The sequence below is a fragment of the Balaenoptera acutorostrata genome, chromosome 1 (genome assembly GCF_949987535.1).
Source record: "Balaenoptera acutorostrata chromosome 1, mBalAcu1.1, whole genome shotgun sequence".
Lineage (NCBI taxonomy): Eukaryota > Metazoa > Chordata > Mammalia > Artiodactyla > Balaenopteridae > Balaenoptera > Balaenoptera acutorostrata.
Window position 1 is genome coordinate 162,688,162 of NC_080064.1, and position 19,238 is coordinate 162,707,399.

Genomic DNA, 19,238 nt, shown 5'->3' on the forward strand with positions numbered 1-19,238 from the left:
GTGCATGGATTGGGAGCTTTTAGCTTTGGAGTGGTTTTTGTAACTCTGTTTACAATAAAAAGGACAGAAGAGCGTGTTACATTGACGAGGTCCCGTTCTTTCCTATGAGCATAATCTTCGCTTGTCCATGAGTCTCTTGAATTCAATGTCTTTCTTTAAGGTGAAAATACTAACTTTGCTGGTTTCTGAGCAGGAGAGGTGCTATTTCTCCAGTCCTTGTTTCGAGGGGTTTATGATGTTACAACCCCTCACTTCTCCCTTAAGAGAGGATGGCATTGGAGCGCCGAATACCAATGAAATTATCAGCGCTGAAAGACCTTCTCATAGCAGCTCTACACACGTCTTTGTATTCGTCGTCACACAATCTGGAAATGGCCTAGGAAAGTCAATCAGGTAGAACATAGGTATAATTAGGGGGAAAAAAAAATGTTCGGACCTTAAAAAAACAAAAAAAGCATCATTGATAAGCCACACATCTACATTCGTTTAGATAGTTCATAGTTACTGCTACTTTGGATAGCTGATATCTACACTAACTGACAATTCCCTAAGGTAATAACCTTTAAGGGCTATGATTAGATTGCTGGGGCAAGGGGTAACTTGCCCTAATAACTTAGAGTTACTTAAAAATTGGGTTCCTAATGATAGGCTCCTAATAGCAATATCATCTGTTACCTACACACGTGATCCTTAAACGTAATGGACATACACTTGGGCAAAATCAGTGTTTACTCAGCTATTCAACTTCTATTCAGTTTTCATTAGTTATTACATACTCTAAGAAAATTTTAATCAGGTAGGTATGTGCTGAAGGTAGGAGAGGTCTAATGACAAGCGCTGAAAGGTGCTATTTCACTTGCACATAAATTATGGTAGAAAAACATCTTATTCTAAAGTACCACCAAGGTACCACAGAAAGTATCAATTTTAAATGTGTTCATTTCAGTTGTGAATTTTGCTGTATACCCACCAAAAATCATAAGCCATAAGTATTACTTTGTTCCATGTACGTTACCATTTATATTAAAAACTCATGTACTTTCTACAGCCAGTATCTGAATCCACATTATACCTTCCAAGTATAGGTCTCTCAGGTTAGCCACGGATGCTTTGTCTAATAAACTCATGGGACTGAACTGTGATACACATACACACACACACACACACACACACACACACACACAAACTGCAAGCTGAGTAAAAAACAGTTAAGAGGGAATTCCCTGGTGGCGCAGTGGTTAAGAATCCGCCTGCCAATGCAGGGGACACGGGTTTGAGCCCTGGTCCGGGAAGATCCCACATGCCGAGGAGCAACTAAGCCCGTGCGCCACAACTACTGACCCTGCGCTCTAGAGCCCGTGCTCTGCAACAAGGGCAGCCACTGCAATGAGAAGCCTGCGCACCGCAATGAAGAGCAGCCCCCGCCCACCGCAGCTAGAGAAAGCCCGCGTGCAGCAGCGAAGACCCAATGCAGCCATAAATAAATAAATACATTTATTTATTTATTAAAAATATCAAGACAGTAGAAATAGTCCAAAACATCAATTATTAAAAAAAAAAAAGACAGTTAAGAGTGGTAAGTAGATTATGTAGGTACATATGATTAGGGATACAATTTTAAGAAATTATTCATGTATGGTTATATGTAAGTGTAGAGGTTCAAATGGAAAACCATTAAGAACAGATTAAATATGATTTAAAGTATTCTGAATTATGGTTACAGAAGAGACAATTTTTTTTTTAATAATGTGGGATCCCTGTATAAACCATAAAAGACACAGGAAATATGATGCCAACGGGTCAATAAGCTCTTCAAACTGTTAACAGCTTTCCATTTTCCTAATCACTGCTTAATATAATTTAGCTACAGATGTGGCTTCGGTGGCTGACAGAAAACCCCAGTTAGTGATTTCACAGCCTTACCTTTAAGTTCTGTGCTCTTTCTTTGCTAAGAGGAGTGAATAGAACATTCAGGTTGTTGTCATCTGCTAAGGAGCGAAGGTCAAAGTAGTGTTTGACATACACACTGAAAGGAACAATAATATCCACATGAAGTAGCTCCAGGACGTGCCTTTCCATCTCATTCCTGGGGGAGGAGGAGAAGACAAAACCAACACAGGACAATTTTAGTCAACTGGGCTATCTTCAAAAATACCATTCTGAGCTACTAGGATGGCTCTAAATACTGTTTTGAAACAAATAATGGCTACCCAGCTGGATTAATACCCTAATGTTCAAACAAGGTACAGCTATTTGTGGTCCTTTCTGCGTCCCAGCACTTTGAGTCTGGGACAAGGGGGAAGAGGTTATGGCCCTCTTATGCACTCATGCTGCTGACTCAGGGGCTCATTCTTCAGAGTTCCATTAGTGCAGCTGTACGATTCATGCTCCACACTCACTCACAAGGCCCCGCTATAGTGATCAGATGAAAGGAATGATGGATGCTGTTTATTAGCTCTGAAGAACCTGCAGACATTTGCACCGGGCTGAGGACAGGAAGGGGCTCACTGAGGTGGAGACGAGCCAACACAAGGCGTGGGCACATCACCACGGCAACAAATGGATCCCTCGAGAGCCACTGCTGTTATCTCTGAGGGGGGAAAACTCTTGAGGCAACAAGGATTCATCTCAAGTAAATAAATAAATAAGCTACATTCGATGGGAAAGGGAATCCCCCCACCCCCACCCCGTGCATGGGGCTGTGTCAAAGGGCATAATCCAAGTTTCTGTTCACCTTAAAACCTTACTAGGGTGAGTTGTCGTCACCATGACAGGACAGGATGCACTTTTTAAGCTTAGGAAGGCAGTAAGATTATGTCTCAGCTAGACTAAACCCACTTTACGATACGACCTCTGATAGAGCAGTTGTTTCCCCCGGTGTTAGGAGAGCAGCCCAGAATGTTCAGACCTACCGCCCCTTGCCAGGACAGACTGCACACGCCCACAGAGGGCGAATTCAATGAAGTGGGAAAGTAGAGTGCTGGGAGCAGGCTTCTGCTATATGACCATATCCAGCCATTTGCTTGCCAAATGTTTAAGTAAATAAATATAAAATTAGAGTAAATCTTACCACTTTCCACAGCAATCACTTTAGAGAGTTGATTATATAAAAATGATAAATACCCAAACAAACATGCAAGTGGCTTATTTTACAATACATTTGGTTTCTTGGTTGTAAAGTGTTAATATTTTATCCATTGGATAAATCAACAAATGCTCCTTGTTCTCCTGTATGGAGAGCAGAGTATGAGCAGAAATGAGGTTTCTCATTTGTTGAACTTTAAACCTAACTGAACCTACTTCCAAAATTAATTTCCTGTTCATACGGCCAGAAGTCTATAGAAATGTAAATCAGATAATGTTTTGATAATCAGCTAATCAGGACTTAATTTACTACAGGAATAAATGCACTTCACTATCCCTTTTATATTTTCTCCACTAATACATTTTAATTGTGTGGAAATACAGTACTTCATAGGATTAACATGTCTATTAATAGAGCTTTAATCACTGAAGAAAAGCATTATGCCTACAGAATATGCATCTTCTGTGTTTTTTGCTGTTTTTAAATGGCTAGGTGGCTGAAGAGCCTACCACTTACAGGCGCAGCAAACTGTCTGAACAGCAGCTGCTCAGTTTAACTTACTCTTTTGAAGGGAAATATATATTTAACAAGACACAGAGATGTTAGAAAGTTTTAAGGAAAAGCTGATAGACAGCAATTTTTCAATTCAGACTCAAAATGAGACCATTACAAATAGTAGTCAACAGCAGAGGGATGAAACAAATGTGTATTAAACACTTTGTTGTAATGCTTTCCAACTCCCAAAGATCATAAACAAAAGCAGCCTATTATAAACATAACTCCTGGTGATTCTCCGTTCTACACAGAAAAGCGTTGTTTAGAATTAGTTTCTTCATAGCCGGACAGTGCCGCCAATGCTCCTGGGCTCAATGTCTGTGAACACCCACACGTTTCCCTGCATGTTCTCGGATGTTGCACCTGGAACCAGAGCCCCAGTCAGCTCAGTTGCAGATTCTGGGAAAATTTCAGCTGCCATCATGGCAGGGATGGTGTTCACGATTACAAATTTTCCTTCCTTCAAGGGACCAGTTTAAAGACTGATGATAGTGTTGGTCAACGTCACTTTAGTTTCTGCAACTTCCAAAAGTACTTCTATTCATTTCAAATTCATTATCTGCTGTTACACTGTTCGCTAAGATTGCTACCAGCAATATCACCATGACCACCTGGTTTACATGATCACCAAAGTGGGCATTTTCACCAAAAGCCACTTTGACAGCTACTGACAGTCACTGGTCCCTTCTCTTAGTCACAACTTTCCTCGCTTCAGCTGTAAATATGCACTTTGGTAATTGTGAATTATCTCGAGTAAGGGGCAAAGGTAACAAAAACAAACTCTTGCCCCTGCCTGCCATCTTGATCGGCCTCTGCTGTCCAATATAATCAAGAGGTGTCCTTTCCCATTTTCCTGAAGGCCACCCACAAAGACAGGTTCACTGTCAAGCGGGCACTTCGAGAGTCTGCTGGAATTACCTCTCTGGCTCATCCTGCTTCCCACCCTTGGGGCCCTTCACCAGAGCCAGATTGGAAGCCTGGCGTTTCATGCCAATGTGAGCGTGCCATCTGTGAGGAGAACCTGCCTAGTTAACTCAAGGCCCCACAAAGTGCCGCTGTGTTTGCTGAGTGCCCTGGGTGAGGCCCCAGGGATGCTTCCCGGACTACCTGAGAGGTAGGTGTTTCCTAACTCGGCAGACTTTAGGGGAGGAGACAGGAACACAGGGATCTGAAACCTTTATATGTGGCTACCTGTACATCATAGTTTCTGTAACAACAGAACCTCAGATCAAAAGGAGAAAAAGACCAGCAAAAGCAAATACACAATGTGTGACTCAGGTTGAAATTATAACCTGTCAGTAGTCTAGAGGCCCTAAGACCTTAACAGTGGCCACTTGCTTCAAAGACCAGGCATGTGCCCCTTAAAAATGGACTGGACCTGGTAGACAGCTTTAAGAAAGCTGTCAAGTTACTGACTGTACCATGTTGTTCTGGTAGTGAGCTTGTAAAATGTTTGGCAAAAACCACCAGAAAAATAATTTCAATTTATCGAGCAGAATATTACAACAATAACACATCAAGACCTACCAATTAATGAGGGGAAATACAAATTGTTATACTACAGCTAGATAGAAAGAAGTCTGTAATTTTATGTCTATTTCAGCTCTCTGCACAAGGTAACCTTTCTTAAAATGTAACATTTCTTAAAAATGTAAACTTTATGAGAGCAAATGAGGTATTGGAAAATGGTTAGAAAGTTCACGGTAACCTTACAAACTCACATGTCCTCAACTGTAATGTCCTTGAGGATCTGACAGTAGTCCACATTCCATACAGCCTGATTGTCCCAAAAGTTGGAGGCAAGAAGAATGGCTCCCAAAACAATTCTTTTCCAGTTAGTGGGGCAAATGTCGATCTCAGCATAAGTTAAAAGCCTTTCTAAGTAAACCTGCAAAAGTAGAGCACTGATCTTTGATTTTAGTTCAGTTTAAGTGCTGTGATAAGAATTGTTAGGAATGCCAGATTTCATCTCTTTTGGACACCCCTTTTATTCCTAGGTTCTACAAAGACTTTGCTCAGCCAAGCCAAGGCCAGAGGCCAGGTCACAGTTGTAAGTCAGATATTTCTGTTAGTCTGATATTTCTACTCTGCCCGTGTGAATTTCCAACCCAATTTTGGTCACAGGAATGAAAGGACATCTCAGCAAAGGGCATTCTAAAGACACGCATTGTGTTATTACCTTCCCACTTGTCAAGGGCAGCACATACAGCCCAGTGTCGACTTCAGCTGTTCAGTAAATGCTTGAGTGCCTATCACGTGCAATGTTAACTACAAGACTGGTGGTGGTTGCATGGCGATTTTACATAACGCTTGAGTGTGTAAAATTCTGGTAAGACTGAGCACACCTCTACCTTCTCTTCAGAGTCCCCAGTCCTTCTGTGGCATGAACTTGAAGATAAAAACTGGTGGTCAAGAGAGCCTCCCAGTGGCTGCTGCGTGGCATAGCAGGACAGGCAGTCCAAAGGGGCTTGACAGCTAGCTGGCAAGTATTCCCATATTTTAGTGCCTTTTTAAGGAACACACATGCATACAAAGGGTAGTCCTTTTCATATCCCCAATTTTTCACATCTCCATTATCATTTCATTATTCATTTCTGTCTTACATAATCTGCAGCTTAGTCAATTCTTTTGGTTTTAAGGTGGGAAGACCTGCCTGTGTCTGTATCCCTGGGGCTCCTCTAAACCTGCCGGTTTGTGAGATGATTTCATGGTTTCTTTTACATGTATCAAATGTCTACCCTACAAAGAACTGGATGGAGTTAACAGCTGAGCAAAGATGAGAGAGGTAAGCTGTGATTTGTTGTTACCTCTGTAGAAGAGTGTATATGCCATTTGACAAAAAGAAAAATGTCCAGTTTTAAAGAGTCTGTTTACTCTCTGATGGGTTATCAGATTGACAGCTCAGATTCGCCCATGCCCTCCAAACTCTACTGTGTTTTCAAACACGGGTATTGAGATTATATGTTCTTAGTGAAATTCGGCTCCCATTGCCCAAAGAACTCAGCACTCTCTAGTACCCTAAGAACGACTCTCCCCGCAAGGTTCAACTCTTTACTTTATGGGACTAATCAGAGGCACTGAAACGACACTGGCAATCTCTCAACTTCCTCTCACCTTTGTACTGGCAAACTTGGTACACGTGCTGATATTCATTTATCCCACTTGCCCTCCTGTCTCGGAGGAAGCGAGATTTCTTTCTTTTCACTGAAGCTAACTCTCCTATGAATGCAGTTGATCCCACCTCACTTCTGCAGAGCACTGTGCCCACAGTTAGTCTCTTTTTGAACAACTTCTCCCTCTCTGTCAGAGGCTTCCTCCAGTGTGAATGCTTCCATGTCCCCAGCCTGTCCCCCACTGCCCCTCGACGGCGTCCTCAGGGCTGAGGCCAGCTCCTCATCTCCCATCCTCTCCTTAACCCACTTCAGTCAGCCTCCTGCTGCTACCACTCTACAGAGACTACTCTTGCCGTGGTCACCGGTGCCTTCACACAAACCACCCAGAGCTCTTTGTCCCAGAGCTCCACTCCCCAGGCCTTCCCCTCAGAAATGAAAGAGCACTGCCACACGCCCAGTCGCTGAGACCAAACACCTGCACTTGAGTGTATCCTGCTCCAATCTGTTAGAACTTCTTGTTATCTCTACCTTCACTGGTACCCTGACCGCTTTTCTGTCTGTCACTTCTGACTTGTATCGCTGCCACTGCCTAACCTCTCTGCCTCCCAACAGACTACAGTCTGTTCTCCCCAAAGCAGCCAGGAGAGCCTCTTAAATTAAGAGTACTTTATGCGCCTGCTCCAGATCTGCCAGAGGTTTCCCATCAAACAAATACCTTCTTCCCGTGGCCTGCAAGTTACGAGGCCCTGTGCGGTACGGCCTTGTCCTTCCGTGACCTCATCACCTATGCTCTTTCCCTCATTCCCCGCTCGGATCACAATGGCCACCTTGCTTTTCCTTGAACACACAGAACAAGTTCCTGTCTCAGAGCCTTGCACTTGTCCCCTCTGCCCGTAATGCCAGCGTACCTGATCTTCCTCAGTTCAGCCACGTCCTGGGTTCAAACATTACCTCTTTAAAGAGGCTCTTCCTGAGCTTTCTAGTAAGCCCCTCTAATCACTTTATCCCTTTACCTTGCTTTCTCTTCATGGTTTTTACCACTACTTGAAATAGTCATCTTTTAAAAAACACTCATTAAAAAAAAAACACTTATACTTTGCTATACACCTGAAACTAGCACAACACTGTAAATCAACTGTACTCCGATAAAAAAAAAAAAAAAAAAAAAATTTACGTCTTCCACACTTGCTCCATAAAGGCAAGAACTTTATTTATCCAACTTGTTCTCTCCTCCACCCCCCACATGTAGAAAAGTGACACAGAGTAGGTATTCAGTGACATGGTATTTATGACATGAGCAACTTCTTGGTAGCATTTAGCGTTTGGACCATACTCTCCTTCTTGAACCTCTCCTGGTGTCTCTTAGGGTTCTCTGCTGGGTTTCCTACCACTGTAGCCACTCCTCTGGGGATCTGTCCCTTAAGTGCTGACAGTCCCTACAGATCTATCTTCTACCCACTTTTTATTTTACATACTTTCTCTGCATTTGAACAGCTACACTTAATTCCCTCCCTCTAGCTCAGATTCATGCTCCAATCCCATATATTCAAATGATTACTAGACACTGCCATTCTGCTGTCTCGCAGGTACATCAAGCTTAACTTGTCTACAAAGAAATGCCCCTCTTCCAACCCCAACACTCTCCTTCCTGCATTTCCTAGCTCTCCATATGCAAGCACCATTCCTGCCTCTCTCAAGCATGTGCTAAGCACTCCAAGTGGCCTGTAGCTCCAAGAAAAGGCCTGTGTCTGATCCAGTACCCACTGAGGGGTCTCTTTTCAAAAGGACAAGCCTCCTGTCCTAAATTCTGCCTTGATAGGAGCAGGCAGTGAGTGGCCTAAGTATTCCTTCCCTGCAGACCACGCAGCTGACTTTCCCCCCTACAGGTTTGCTATAGGGAGGAGTAAAACAATCCCAACTACCTCTCACTTGAATATGATTTATTATTCAAATGATAAAATCTTACCACAGGAATTAGGAATGGATGACAAAAAGGTCCTTACACAGCTGTAGCTTAGCAGGCTAACTAGAGTAAAGCCTTCTGAAGTCCTACTGGCACCCTAGTCCTGGGCAACTTCACATGCAGGCAATAAGAGGACAGCAGGGATGGTTAACACCATTATCCATTATCCAAGGAACAGAGAACTGAGGGCAGTAGTTCTCAATCAGGACACACATCAGAACTGCCTAGGCAGTACAGTCTGGGACTCAGCTTCAAACTACCCGGAACCTATTTCTGCCTGTGGACCAGAGCGTTCAGTTATTGCCCCGCCCTACCACCACAACATGCGTCGTCTGTGTGTGCGTGTGTGCACTGTGCGTGCATGTGTCCCCTCAGGTGTGGAAGGAGAAACCAGAAATCTCTCCTGCTGCCTTTAATAGCAATTGTTTTGTGATGAGAAAAGCAATGGCAACATTTTAAATCATAATGATTATTGAAGCTCAAATGTGTATACTTTACTTTCTTTTGATAGGTTTCTCTTAATAAAGTTCTAATGATCATTTCAGGAACCTACTTTCATTTGGGAAAAACAGGACCATACCATGTGTACAAGACAGAAATTTCTACAGATGCTTTACGAAAGAAAAAATATCTTACCAAAGTTATTACTGCACTTTCAGCAGTTAGCTGTGTGGCACTACAAAGAGCATGAACAAATCTGTAAATGAATTTGTGTTCAGGATCATGCTCGAAGTATTTCTCTGGAACCTTTTCTCGCTGAAAGGAGAAAAAATGCAATTTATGTATCCATGGAAGAAAAATACTTAAAAGTACCCTTAAGATAGCAGTCTTCACACTTGGGCCCACGTGCCCCTTAAAATAATTTTGGTTGGGTGACATGTCTTGTAGTCTTTTAAATATAAACAATGGGATCCTAAAATACCACAGTGATCCAGTACTCACCACCATTCATTAAAGAAAAATACAGGCACAACCGCAGAAAATTTATGTATTTCCACGTTCCTCCCCACAGAATTCGAACCAAATGTAAACTATTGGGTTGGCCAAAAAGTTCATTTGGTTTTAAGTAAAAATAAAAGACACAGTTTTCATTTTCACCAAGCATTTTATTGAACAATATATTCACTAACCAAACAAACTTTTTGGCCAACCCAATATTTTTAGGCTCAAAAGTCTTGCTGATCACCATATGTCATACTTTTCTGTAATCAACTTTGAAAACACATTTCCAGTGTCCTGTAACCATAAGGCTCGAAGAATGTGCTGTCCTGTACAGCAGTCGCCAGCCACGTGTGGCTACAGAGCACCCGAAGAAGTGAATTTTAAAACTTTGTCATTTTAATTCGTTTAAAATTTAAACAGTTTTCTAATTTTCTTCTTAGAGGCCTTATCATATTAGGTTTATTTACAAATATTTATATTGTTTGATGCTATGGAAAATCATCCTTTAAAAAGATACATTTTCTGTTACTTGGGTATGTTTACTTACCTGCTCACTATTCATACAAAGTGCAACTCGGTTCATATCCATCAACCCCTTATACAACACGCCTTCGGGAAAATGACTAGACACAACATGGCGTGGGGAAGAAGACTTAAAGGAAGATGAATTTGACTTCGAGCTGGAGGAAGTAATTTTCTTCTAGTACTTAATTTCAAAGCAAATCAGCATGAAATAAACACAACTGTATAAGAGAAAAATACCACTTCAATAAAACTGACACTTACTGTGAGTGGATGTAATCTCTCATCAAAAATATCCAAGGATCTATCTGCATCTCTATAAAATAAGAATGTGCATTTAAAAAATTAATTCAGGAGTTACTATCTTAGTAAAATATCTGCTAGGAGTAGAGAGAGGGGTAGAGGAAGCTTAACCTTCAACAAAGCAAACAGTTTTATAAATTCTTCTCCTGGATTCCACCCTTAGAAAGGTTTCCTGACCTATTTTTACTCAGCACATCAAGTTCCGTGAAATCTTTTCTACAACAACCAGCCAGAGTTGCCTCTATAAGCACTGACCCTCCCTAACAGGCAATGCTAGTAAACCAATATATTTTCACTCCTCTAACCTCACACTGGAATATGCAAGAACATTTTATAAAGCAGTGGTGGTGGGCAATAAATTCTTCTAACTTCAATCAATGTGAATATGAGATTCATGGTTTTTTCCCGTTTTTTTCTCTTTAGTTCTTTATATTCTTATTGCGTATTTCTTCTTGTCTCTTTTAAATAGTTTGAGTTAAAAATGTAATTGTCTTTTTATTTTAAAAGAAACCAGGCTTTTTAATTTAAATTTTCACCACACTAATACACTGCGCTCATTTGAACAGCGGTTCTCTAAATGTGGTCTGCAGGCCTCTGGGATTCTCCCCTATCCCCTCCTTCAGGAGGCCCAAGAGGTCAAAACTGCTTTTATAAGAATACTAAGACACTACCTGCCCTTCACATTGTGTGACATTTGCTATGGATGTATAAAAGCAAAAGTGGGTAAAACTGCTGGTTTCTGAGCATGAATCAAGGCAGTGGTACCAAACTGAATTAGAAGTCATTCAATTATTCACTGCCACTTGCAGTTAAAAATCTGCTTTAAGGGCTTCCCTGGTGGCGCAGTGGTTGAGAATCTGCCTGCCAATGCAGGGGACACGGGTTCGAGCCCTGATCTGAGCCGCGGAGCGGCTGGGCCCGTGAGCCATGATTACTGAGCCTGCGCGTCTGGAGCCTGTGCTCCGCAACAAGAGAGGCCGCGACTGTGAGAGGCCCGCGCACTGCGATGAAGAGTGGTCCCCACTTGCCACAACTAGAGAAAGCCCTCGCACAGAAACGAAGACCCAACACAGCCAAAAATAAATAAATTAATTTAAAAAAAAAAATCTGCTTTAAGAACATCCTTGATAAAAGAGTAAAAATTAATAGTGTTCTTAAACCTTGGTCCTTCTTTTTAATATTCTGAATAAGTGGAAAGTATGCATTAAGCACTTTTACATACTGAAATATGGCTGGGTTAAGGAAAAGCACTTGTGACTTGGCGGTAAGTCATTTTTTTCATAGAACACCATCTTTATTTGAAACACTTTTTTCATCGAACACCATCGTTATTTGAATGTACAACTGACACAGTCATTCTTTCAAAAATGAACAAAGTGAGCCTGTCACTTCAAGGAAAATCACTCTAAAGTTATTTGTTGCCAATGATAAAATTCAAGCCATCAAGCTAAAAATATCAGGATTTTTGGAAAACTTCTACCTTCTATTGTGAACTTGACAACTTCTCAACACTTAAAAGACTTTTCTGGTAAGACTGGTGGTGATACTAACAAAAGTGAGTTTTTGACACTGTCTAAAGAAATGTGAACCAATACTTTCCAAATGACCAATGTATAATATTATAAAGTCAGGTACAGGTAAAAAGATCTACTCAGTATGCATGACAGATCAATGGGTATTAATTTAACATAGTATTTATTACAAGTTCATTGATATGATTTAGAATTCCATTTTAACTAATTTAAGAAACTAGCACATGCAGACTTTTGGTACAGTATCAAAGAATATACCAAATTATCTGAAGGCTGTAAAAATACATCTTTTTCCAACTATATATCTGCAAGCGGCTGGATCTTCTTCATATTGTTTCTTCAAAACAAATGACTGAAGACAGAATAGATATGAGAATCAGCTGTCTTCTATTAAGGAGATACTTTTCTCTCAATATTTTTTGTTGTGGAAAATAGTTATTTTTCATTAAAAAAAAATGACTTATGTTAAACACTGGGGTTCCCAATCAGGGGTGATTTCGTCCCCCAGGGGACTTCTGGCCATGGCTGGAGACAGTTTTGGTTGTCGTAATGTGGAGGGAAGAAGGTGCTACTGGCATCTAGTGAGTAGAGGCCAAGGGTGCTGCTATATATCCTATAACACACAGGACGACACCCCACAACAAAGCATTATCTAGCTCAAAATTTCAATAGTGCTAAGGCAAACCCTGTTTTAACATACAATGGATTTAATTTTTTAAATTCTCAATTTCAATGTCTAATACAGTAAATTATCAATATAACCCATATAAACAAATACTCTTTGGGATGCTCAGTAACCTAAGAATTAAGGGTCCTAAGATAAAAATAAATGATTCACTTCTATACTGTAATAAAAGCACTCGAATAATAAAAGCTTATGCCAGTAACATCTATAGTTATTACCTAACACTAAACTTGATACCTTGTAAATTAATTAGCTGGAATAACAAGATAGGTTTTAAAAGAGCTCACCTGTTCTTTATGTGGTAATATATTGCTAAGGTCAAACTGTGGAGGAAAAAAAATACATTGTAATAACTGATTTTTATCATATCAGGCCTGAAGACATTTTTAAAAAGGGGTTAGCAAGGAGGGAAGACCTTCCAGAGGCCCAGTGGCCCCGAAATCCTCGAATTCAGAACAGTACCACATGGGTGCTTTCCCCCTTGTTTTAGGTTCTTCAGCTTTTAGCAAAATTAGGAGACCCAAAATGCTAGATATGCTGTTAGAAGGCATGTTTTGGTTGATTATTATAATATATAAATTATTACATATTTCCCCTGTCATTTGTCCTTCTACCCACAAAACCTTCTGTCCTGTACAAGTTATATCTATCTATACACATGCTTAAATTTAAGCCATATAGTAGTTTGTGTGTGGGTGTGTGTGTGTGTGTGTGGTTTTTTTGTTAGCCCCTGCATTTCAGTTGATTTAGTTCGCTATCCACCTACCCATCCGTTTTCCATTATTTCCCTAAAAGTAAATAATAAAAGTGCTCTATACCAAAATGATTTAAAATCACTTTTACATAATTATTAGAAAATTTAATAGCAAAATTTTATAGCCACAAAACTGATGATAGGTCTAGCTATCCTGAAATAAGCAGTGCTAATAATACAGCATAATACTACACAGTGGGCTTCCCTGGTGGCGCAGTGGTTGAGAATCTGCCTGCTAATGCAGGGGACACGGGTTCGAGCCCTGGTCTGGGAAGATCCCACATGCCGCGGAGCAGCTGGGCCCGTGAGCCACAGCTGCTGAGCCTGCGCGTCTGGAGCCTGTGCCCCGCAACGGGAGGGGCCGCGATAGTGAAAGGCCCGCGCACCGCGATGAAGAGCGGTCCCCGCACCGCAATGAAGAGTGGCCCCCGCTTGCCGCAACTGGAGAAAGCCCTCGCACGAACCGAAGACCCAACACAGCCAAAATAAATAAATAAATAAATAAATAAAGTAGGGGGGAAAAAAATTAAAAAAAAAAATACTACACAGTATACCATTAATGACAGGTATTTCCAAATTATTTTAAATAAAGTATTAACGAACAGATAGATACAAGTCCTTAGGTAGTCTTTTTTAAGTTACTATAGTCCTAAGTTATTCACAGCTGTTGTATATTAGGCAACAAAGGGGTTCTCTGGTTAAGTTATATGCTCCCCTTTGTTCTCAGTGTCTAAAATGAAACTCAAAATAATTGAGGGAAGGCAAATCTGAATTTTATAATAGGTCTATAGAATCTTAGCACTTGTATAAAGGCCTGTAACACCGTTAGCATCAAAGATGGATACTTCTATAGTGCTTCAAAGTTTCATCTTCAAATTGATTTTAAAATCACAGCATTAGAAGTTTTATGATGGAAAGGACCACTGAACCGTAGATGACATTTAATTAAACAACCCATTTTACAGATAAGGGAACCAAGGTTTAAAACTGACTTACCTAAGGTCCCACTAATTATCAGAAGCAGTTCTCTTTCTCCTGCCCTCTAACCAAATAGTGGCTCCCAAGCTCAGCTGCACACTGGGATCATCTGAGAAGCTTTAAAAACTGCCTGGCTTCTGCTTCAAGATGTTCTGATTTAACCGGCACTGGGTATGACTTGGGCATCAGGACTGTTTTTAAAGATCCCCAGATGACTGCAGCGTGCAGCAAAGTTTAGGGATGAATGAGTTAGGGTTAAGATCGGAGAATCACTCGGGATGCTTTTGTCCATATAATCATGCTTCACATCATTCCCCATCTTGTCAAAAGGTGTGTGTGCGTGGGTGAGAGAGAGACAGACAGACAGACAGACAGACAGACACACAGACACTGTGTCTTGGAGGCGGGGGCAGGCGGGTGGACTTTGTGCATCCAGAAACATATATCTTGAAAAGTTGCATAAGTGATTCTAATAAGGCTCACCTACCCCACTGAGAACAACTACCCCACTGAAAACTAACCCCATGATAAACATTTTCAAAATCATTCCTAAAAGCCAATTGGCCCTATTAATTTTCTCAGTAAACCTTTATTTCACCAATAATGAATGTGATGAATGATCATTTTTAAAACTTCATGAGAGCAAATTAAAATTTACTGTACTTCCAAAAATTAGACTAGGTCGGGAAAAAAAAGGATGAAACCTACTTGTCTGAGCAAGGTTAATCTTTTTTTTTTTTTCTTTAATTTTATTTAATTTTACTTATTTTTGGCTGCATGGGGTCTTTGTTACTGCGCGCGGGCTTTCTCTAGTTGCCAAGAGCGGGGGCTGCTCTTTGTCGTGGTGCGCGGCCTTCTCACTGTGGTGGCTTCTCTTGTTGCACAGCACGGGCTCTAGGTGCGTGGGCTTCAGTAGTTGTGGCACACGGGCTCAGCAGCTGTGGCTCGCGGGCTCTACGGCACAGGCTCAGTAGTTGTGGCGCACGGGTTTAATTGCTCTGCGGCATGTGGGATCTTCCCAGACCAGGGCTCGAACCTGTGTCCCCTGCGTTGGCAGGCAGATTCTTAACCACTACACCACCAGGGAAGTCCCTGAGCAAGGTTAACCTTCAAAGTACTTTTGAATTATATACTGGACATCAGACTCTTTTGAATTCAAAAGAAGCTGCGACTCTAGCCAAAGTAGAGTGGTTTTTGTACCCACAGATTCAGTGTCTTGGCTGAATAAAAACATTCAGTGATGATGTGATAAGTGCCCAAACTCAGGACTTTAGAGATGGGGCTCAGTTTTTGCTGAAACATGATTTGACTGCAACTATTATTGTAAGCAAGAGAGGAAAGTTACATTATTATGACTGTGAACTTGCTGTCTTTAATTAAAGTAGAAGTTACTGATAATTTAAATAGCTAAAAAAAAAGCTGGCACATTAAAAACCAATTAAAAATATAATTAGCTTATAAAATTAAGACAACAAATAAAATTAAGGATAAGGACATTAATATTTTCAAATAGCATTTCCCAAACTGTGTTCTGGAAAATCAACATTCATATCCTAAGGAGATGTTAATGTTTCGTGGACAACCGCGAGGGAGGAGGCAAGAAGCTCTGCATCCCGTTTGGTTTTTTTCTCTTAAATAAGCTTGAAAGGTTCATCATTAGGGTGTTTTGAAAGTGCATCTCCAATTGTGGACTATGAGGTGCTCCCAGAAATTAAAGAATAGTTTCCATCATCATGACACTGTTCGTGTCTCCTTAAGTATAAGCCTGACCACAGCCATGTTTCCGAAACCTCACCTCTTTTATTGTTCTCTGCTGTGATTGATACAGTGTGTTGGAGATATATTTATATATATAAACAAAAATTAAATGTGTCTATTAAGTTAAAACCTCAGTTGAACAAATTTCATCTACAAAGAAATTAAGCTTGAGTGTGTATTTCTTAAGACTGGTTTGATATATTCTCCCCCTCTTTGGGGGACAGCAAGGAGAAGTAAAATTTCATACAGAAATAGTGCAGGGAAAAAAAAAATGCACAGTGGGATAAATCCGACAAAATCCAATTAAATTTAAATGCAGAGTCGCTTTGGTGCCAGTAGGGGACAAGCTGTTCCTTCTTCTAAGGGTAGCTTCCAAAGTAGTATACATTGTTTGAGGACTACAACTCATAAAGAAATAATTTTTTCTAGAAATAGCCAATAAAAAGTACCTCTCTTTCTCATTATGTTCAACAATGGCTTAACAACAGAAATGCGTCAAATAAAGATTTATACTTTTTCTGGGATTTCTTATTTGCTAACTGGCTTTCCCTTCTATCATGCGCTCTAAGATTAAAATGGAAACTGAAAATTCATATTTAGGTCCTTGAAATCAATCTATAGTTGACACCAGTTTTTTAACCTGATCACTGAAAAGGACAATTCAAATGAATGAAATTATGTATGGCTAGGATGCTTTTAGCGATAAGGGGGTCTGTCACTCAGCCCTTGGCAACCTACTTGTACTCACCATTTTACTGTGGTTCTAAGATTAGGCTGGCTGACTGTGCTGTCATCTAGAAATATTGTTGAGCATGAGCTATACTTTTTAGTAAGCTGCCCTGGAGATACCTGAAGGGGAAGGGAAATGGAAGAAAATGTCACAGTAAGTTAAACCTATAAAGTGTGTTTTTTTCCTTGGTTAAAATGTCAAACGATAAAACATTAAGATTTTTCTTACACTCCATGAACTGCCTGAGTGTGATATCATGTGCAGCTCTATGGGAAACCTCTATACTCTGACTTCCACAGACGAGCTTTGAGAAATGGGTTATAAAATGCTGCCTTGATATAGTACCTATAATCAAACCTGGCAAGCGCCTATTATAAATTACCTTTATAATAATGTAAAAAGTTTAGAATAAGATTTCAGGGTTTTTTCCTTAAGCAATGAAATGCAGCTGAGATTTCCTATTTCTATTCATTTACTACAATAAAACGTAATGCTTTATGTAATACCGATGTAGGAGCATTTCACTGCAGTAAACGAACACCAATAATAAATGTATTAGTTCAGGAGACAGTGTGACGAAACAAACGTTTTCGAATCAGAGGCTGGGCATGCCAGGGCTGCTCTATCACTAAAAAGCTGAGGGCCATAAGTCTCTCTGGGCCTCAACTTCCTTATCTGGAGGACAAAAAGGTACTGCTTAAAGATTCTCTCGCATCCAAAAAAAAACGGATAAAACAACTCTGAGAATTTAACTTCTCACTTCATGTTTAAGTAAGACTGCCATGACATTACTCAAGTGAGAACCTCAGAGAATACTTGCCATTCATTTCAAAATTGTACTAATTCTGTTCTACGTGTTATTTGACACTCCTGCCTCACCCATGCTGCTCTCTGCCTGCAGTGCCTTTTTCTTCCTCCTGTCCCAGCAAGCTTGACCCCATCTTCCTCTAGGATCCCTCTGCCGGCAGGCACACCACAACACTTCTCGCTTTCTGCACACTCACACGTCTAATTTACCAACTGTTCCATGGTCTCAGCTGCTTGCATAGTACCACCCTCTTAAGTAAACAAGCTTCTCCAGGTTAGGAAGATTCTTCTCCTACCTCCAGCTACTGAGCACAGAATCTGGGACAAATTAGGATTCAACAAGTGTTTGAGAAATTATTTAAGATCAGTTACAACTGGAGGTAAATCTTACTAAAGATACAAATTCGTGAGAATTTATCTACAGTGGTGTTGGATAGGTGACAAAGAACTTTTTGAGACCCTCTAGAGAATGAACTATCTTTAAAACACTTTAGAAGTATCCATTTATTTGTGAAGAGCCCATGAACACGGCAATAGTCAAATACTAAAATGGCCTAAACTATGTTAGGACAACTCTCTTCCTTAAAGTAAGGCCAATAACCAAATCCCAATCACTGAAAGCCACTGGAAGGAAGAGTAGCATTCTTTAATACCACAGAATACAAACAATTTTAAAGCTGGGTTTTGTTTTTGGTTTTTGTTTGTTTACTAATTCAGATGAGCCTTCCTTCCTCCTATTAATATAAAACAGTTTTCACCATGCTGTCACACTCTCCCATCAATGTCCTCCACAAATACATGAAAGGTGAGGCAGGGAGAAAATCTAGTTGATGCTTTTTAAAATACAGAGCATTTAAGTAAAAATTGCCAGTATCCAATAATCAGAAATATCCAAATGGCATATATAAAACACCATTTTGCTTGTTTCAGATGCTTTATGCAAAGCCACTTATTCCTTATTAACAAAAAGTTCTAGATGTAACATATTTGAAAAGTATCACTATTTGGAAGACTAATTTCTCCTTCAAGCTAGAAATGTTTTAAACTAAAACTCTGATATGGTCCTTAAGCTATTTGGTTAATGTGTAATTTTAGAATCTCAAAAAACAGATACAGCATGAAAAATGAAAATTCACTCATTCAAATACTTTGATTCTAAACGAAGCAGGTTATCTTTTAAGGTCACTACTATTAGGGTATAATATGACATACACTACACGTAATAAAAGTCAATTCTGACCAAAAATCTATATATATGAGGGGAATAAAAATAGTAAGGAAATGTACCAAAATATAGACTAGTTGGTAGAGCTTTGGGTGCTATTTATCCTGTTTTCCTCTATTAAAAACTTTTTTTTCTATTATGAATGTATATTGATTTGTCTTTGGAAATAGTACTGCTAAAACATTTAAAATTTTTAATTAGATGTGGTCTATAGTCCTATGGGGGCTCATTTAATGTATCAGCAACTTACAGTCTACTGGCTCGATCCTACAAAAGAAACACTTCC

General features: G+C 40.1%; 1 protein-coding gene across 10 annotated transcripts in view; it reads right to left on the minus strand.

Annotated features, from left to right (window-relative positions):
- Nucleotides 1–235: 235 nt before the first annotated feature.
- Nucleotides 236–19,238, minus strand: part of LOC102998405 (cyclin-Y-like protein 1) — a 292,469-nt gene continuing 273,466 nt past the window's right edge. For 6 of the 10 annotated variants that reach the window (XM_057541417.1, XM_057541408.1, XM_057541422.1 and 3 more), the window contains 7 exons: nucleotides 16,939–17,039; nucleotides 12,988–13,023; nucleotides 10,445–10,496; nucleotides 9,353–9,472; nucleotides 5,362–5,528; nucleotides 1,924–2,086; nucleotides 236–376 (listed from right to left, as the gene is read on the minus strand). In XM_057541417.1, the coding sequence (XP_057397400.1) occupies nucleotides 260–376; nucleotides 1,924–2,086; nucleotides 5,362–5,528; nucleotides 9,353–9,472; nucleotides 10,445–10,496; nucleotides 12,988–13,023; nucleotides 16,939–17,039 (756 nt within the window). In that variant the 3' untranslated portion in view covers nucleotides 236–259. Of the gene's footprint in view, nucleotides 377–1,923; nucleotides 2,087–5,361; nucleotides 5,529–9,352; nucleotides 9,473–10,444; nucleotides 10,497–12,987; nucleotides 13,024–16,938; nucleotides 17,040–19,238 lie in introns of those variants that run through there. The other 4 variants (XM_057541427.1, XM_057541467.1, XM_057541432.1 and 1 more) reach the window with 3 other exon arrangements.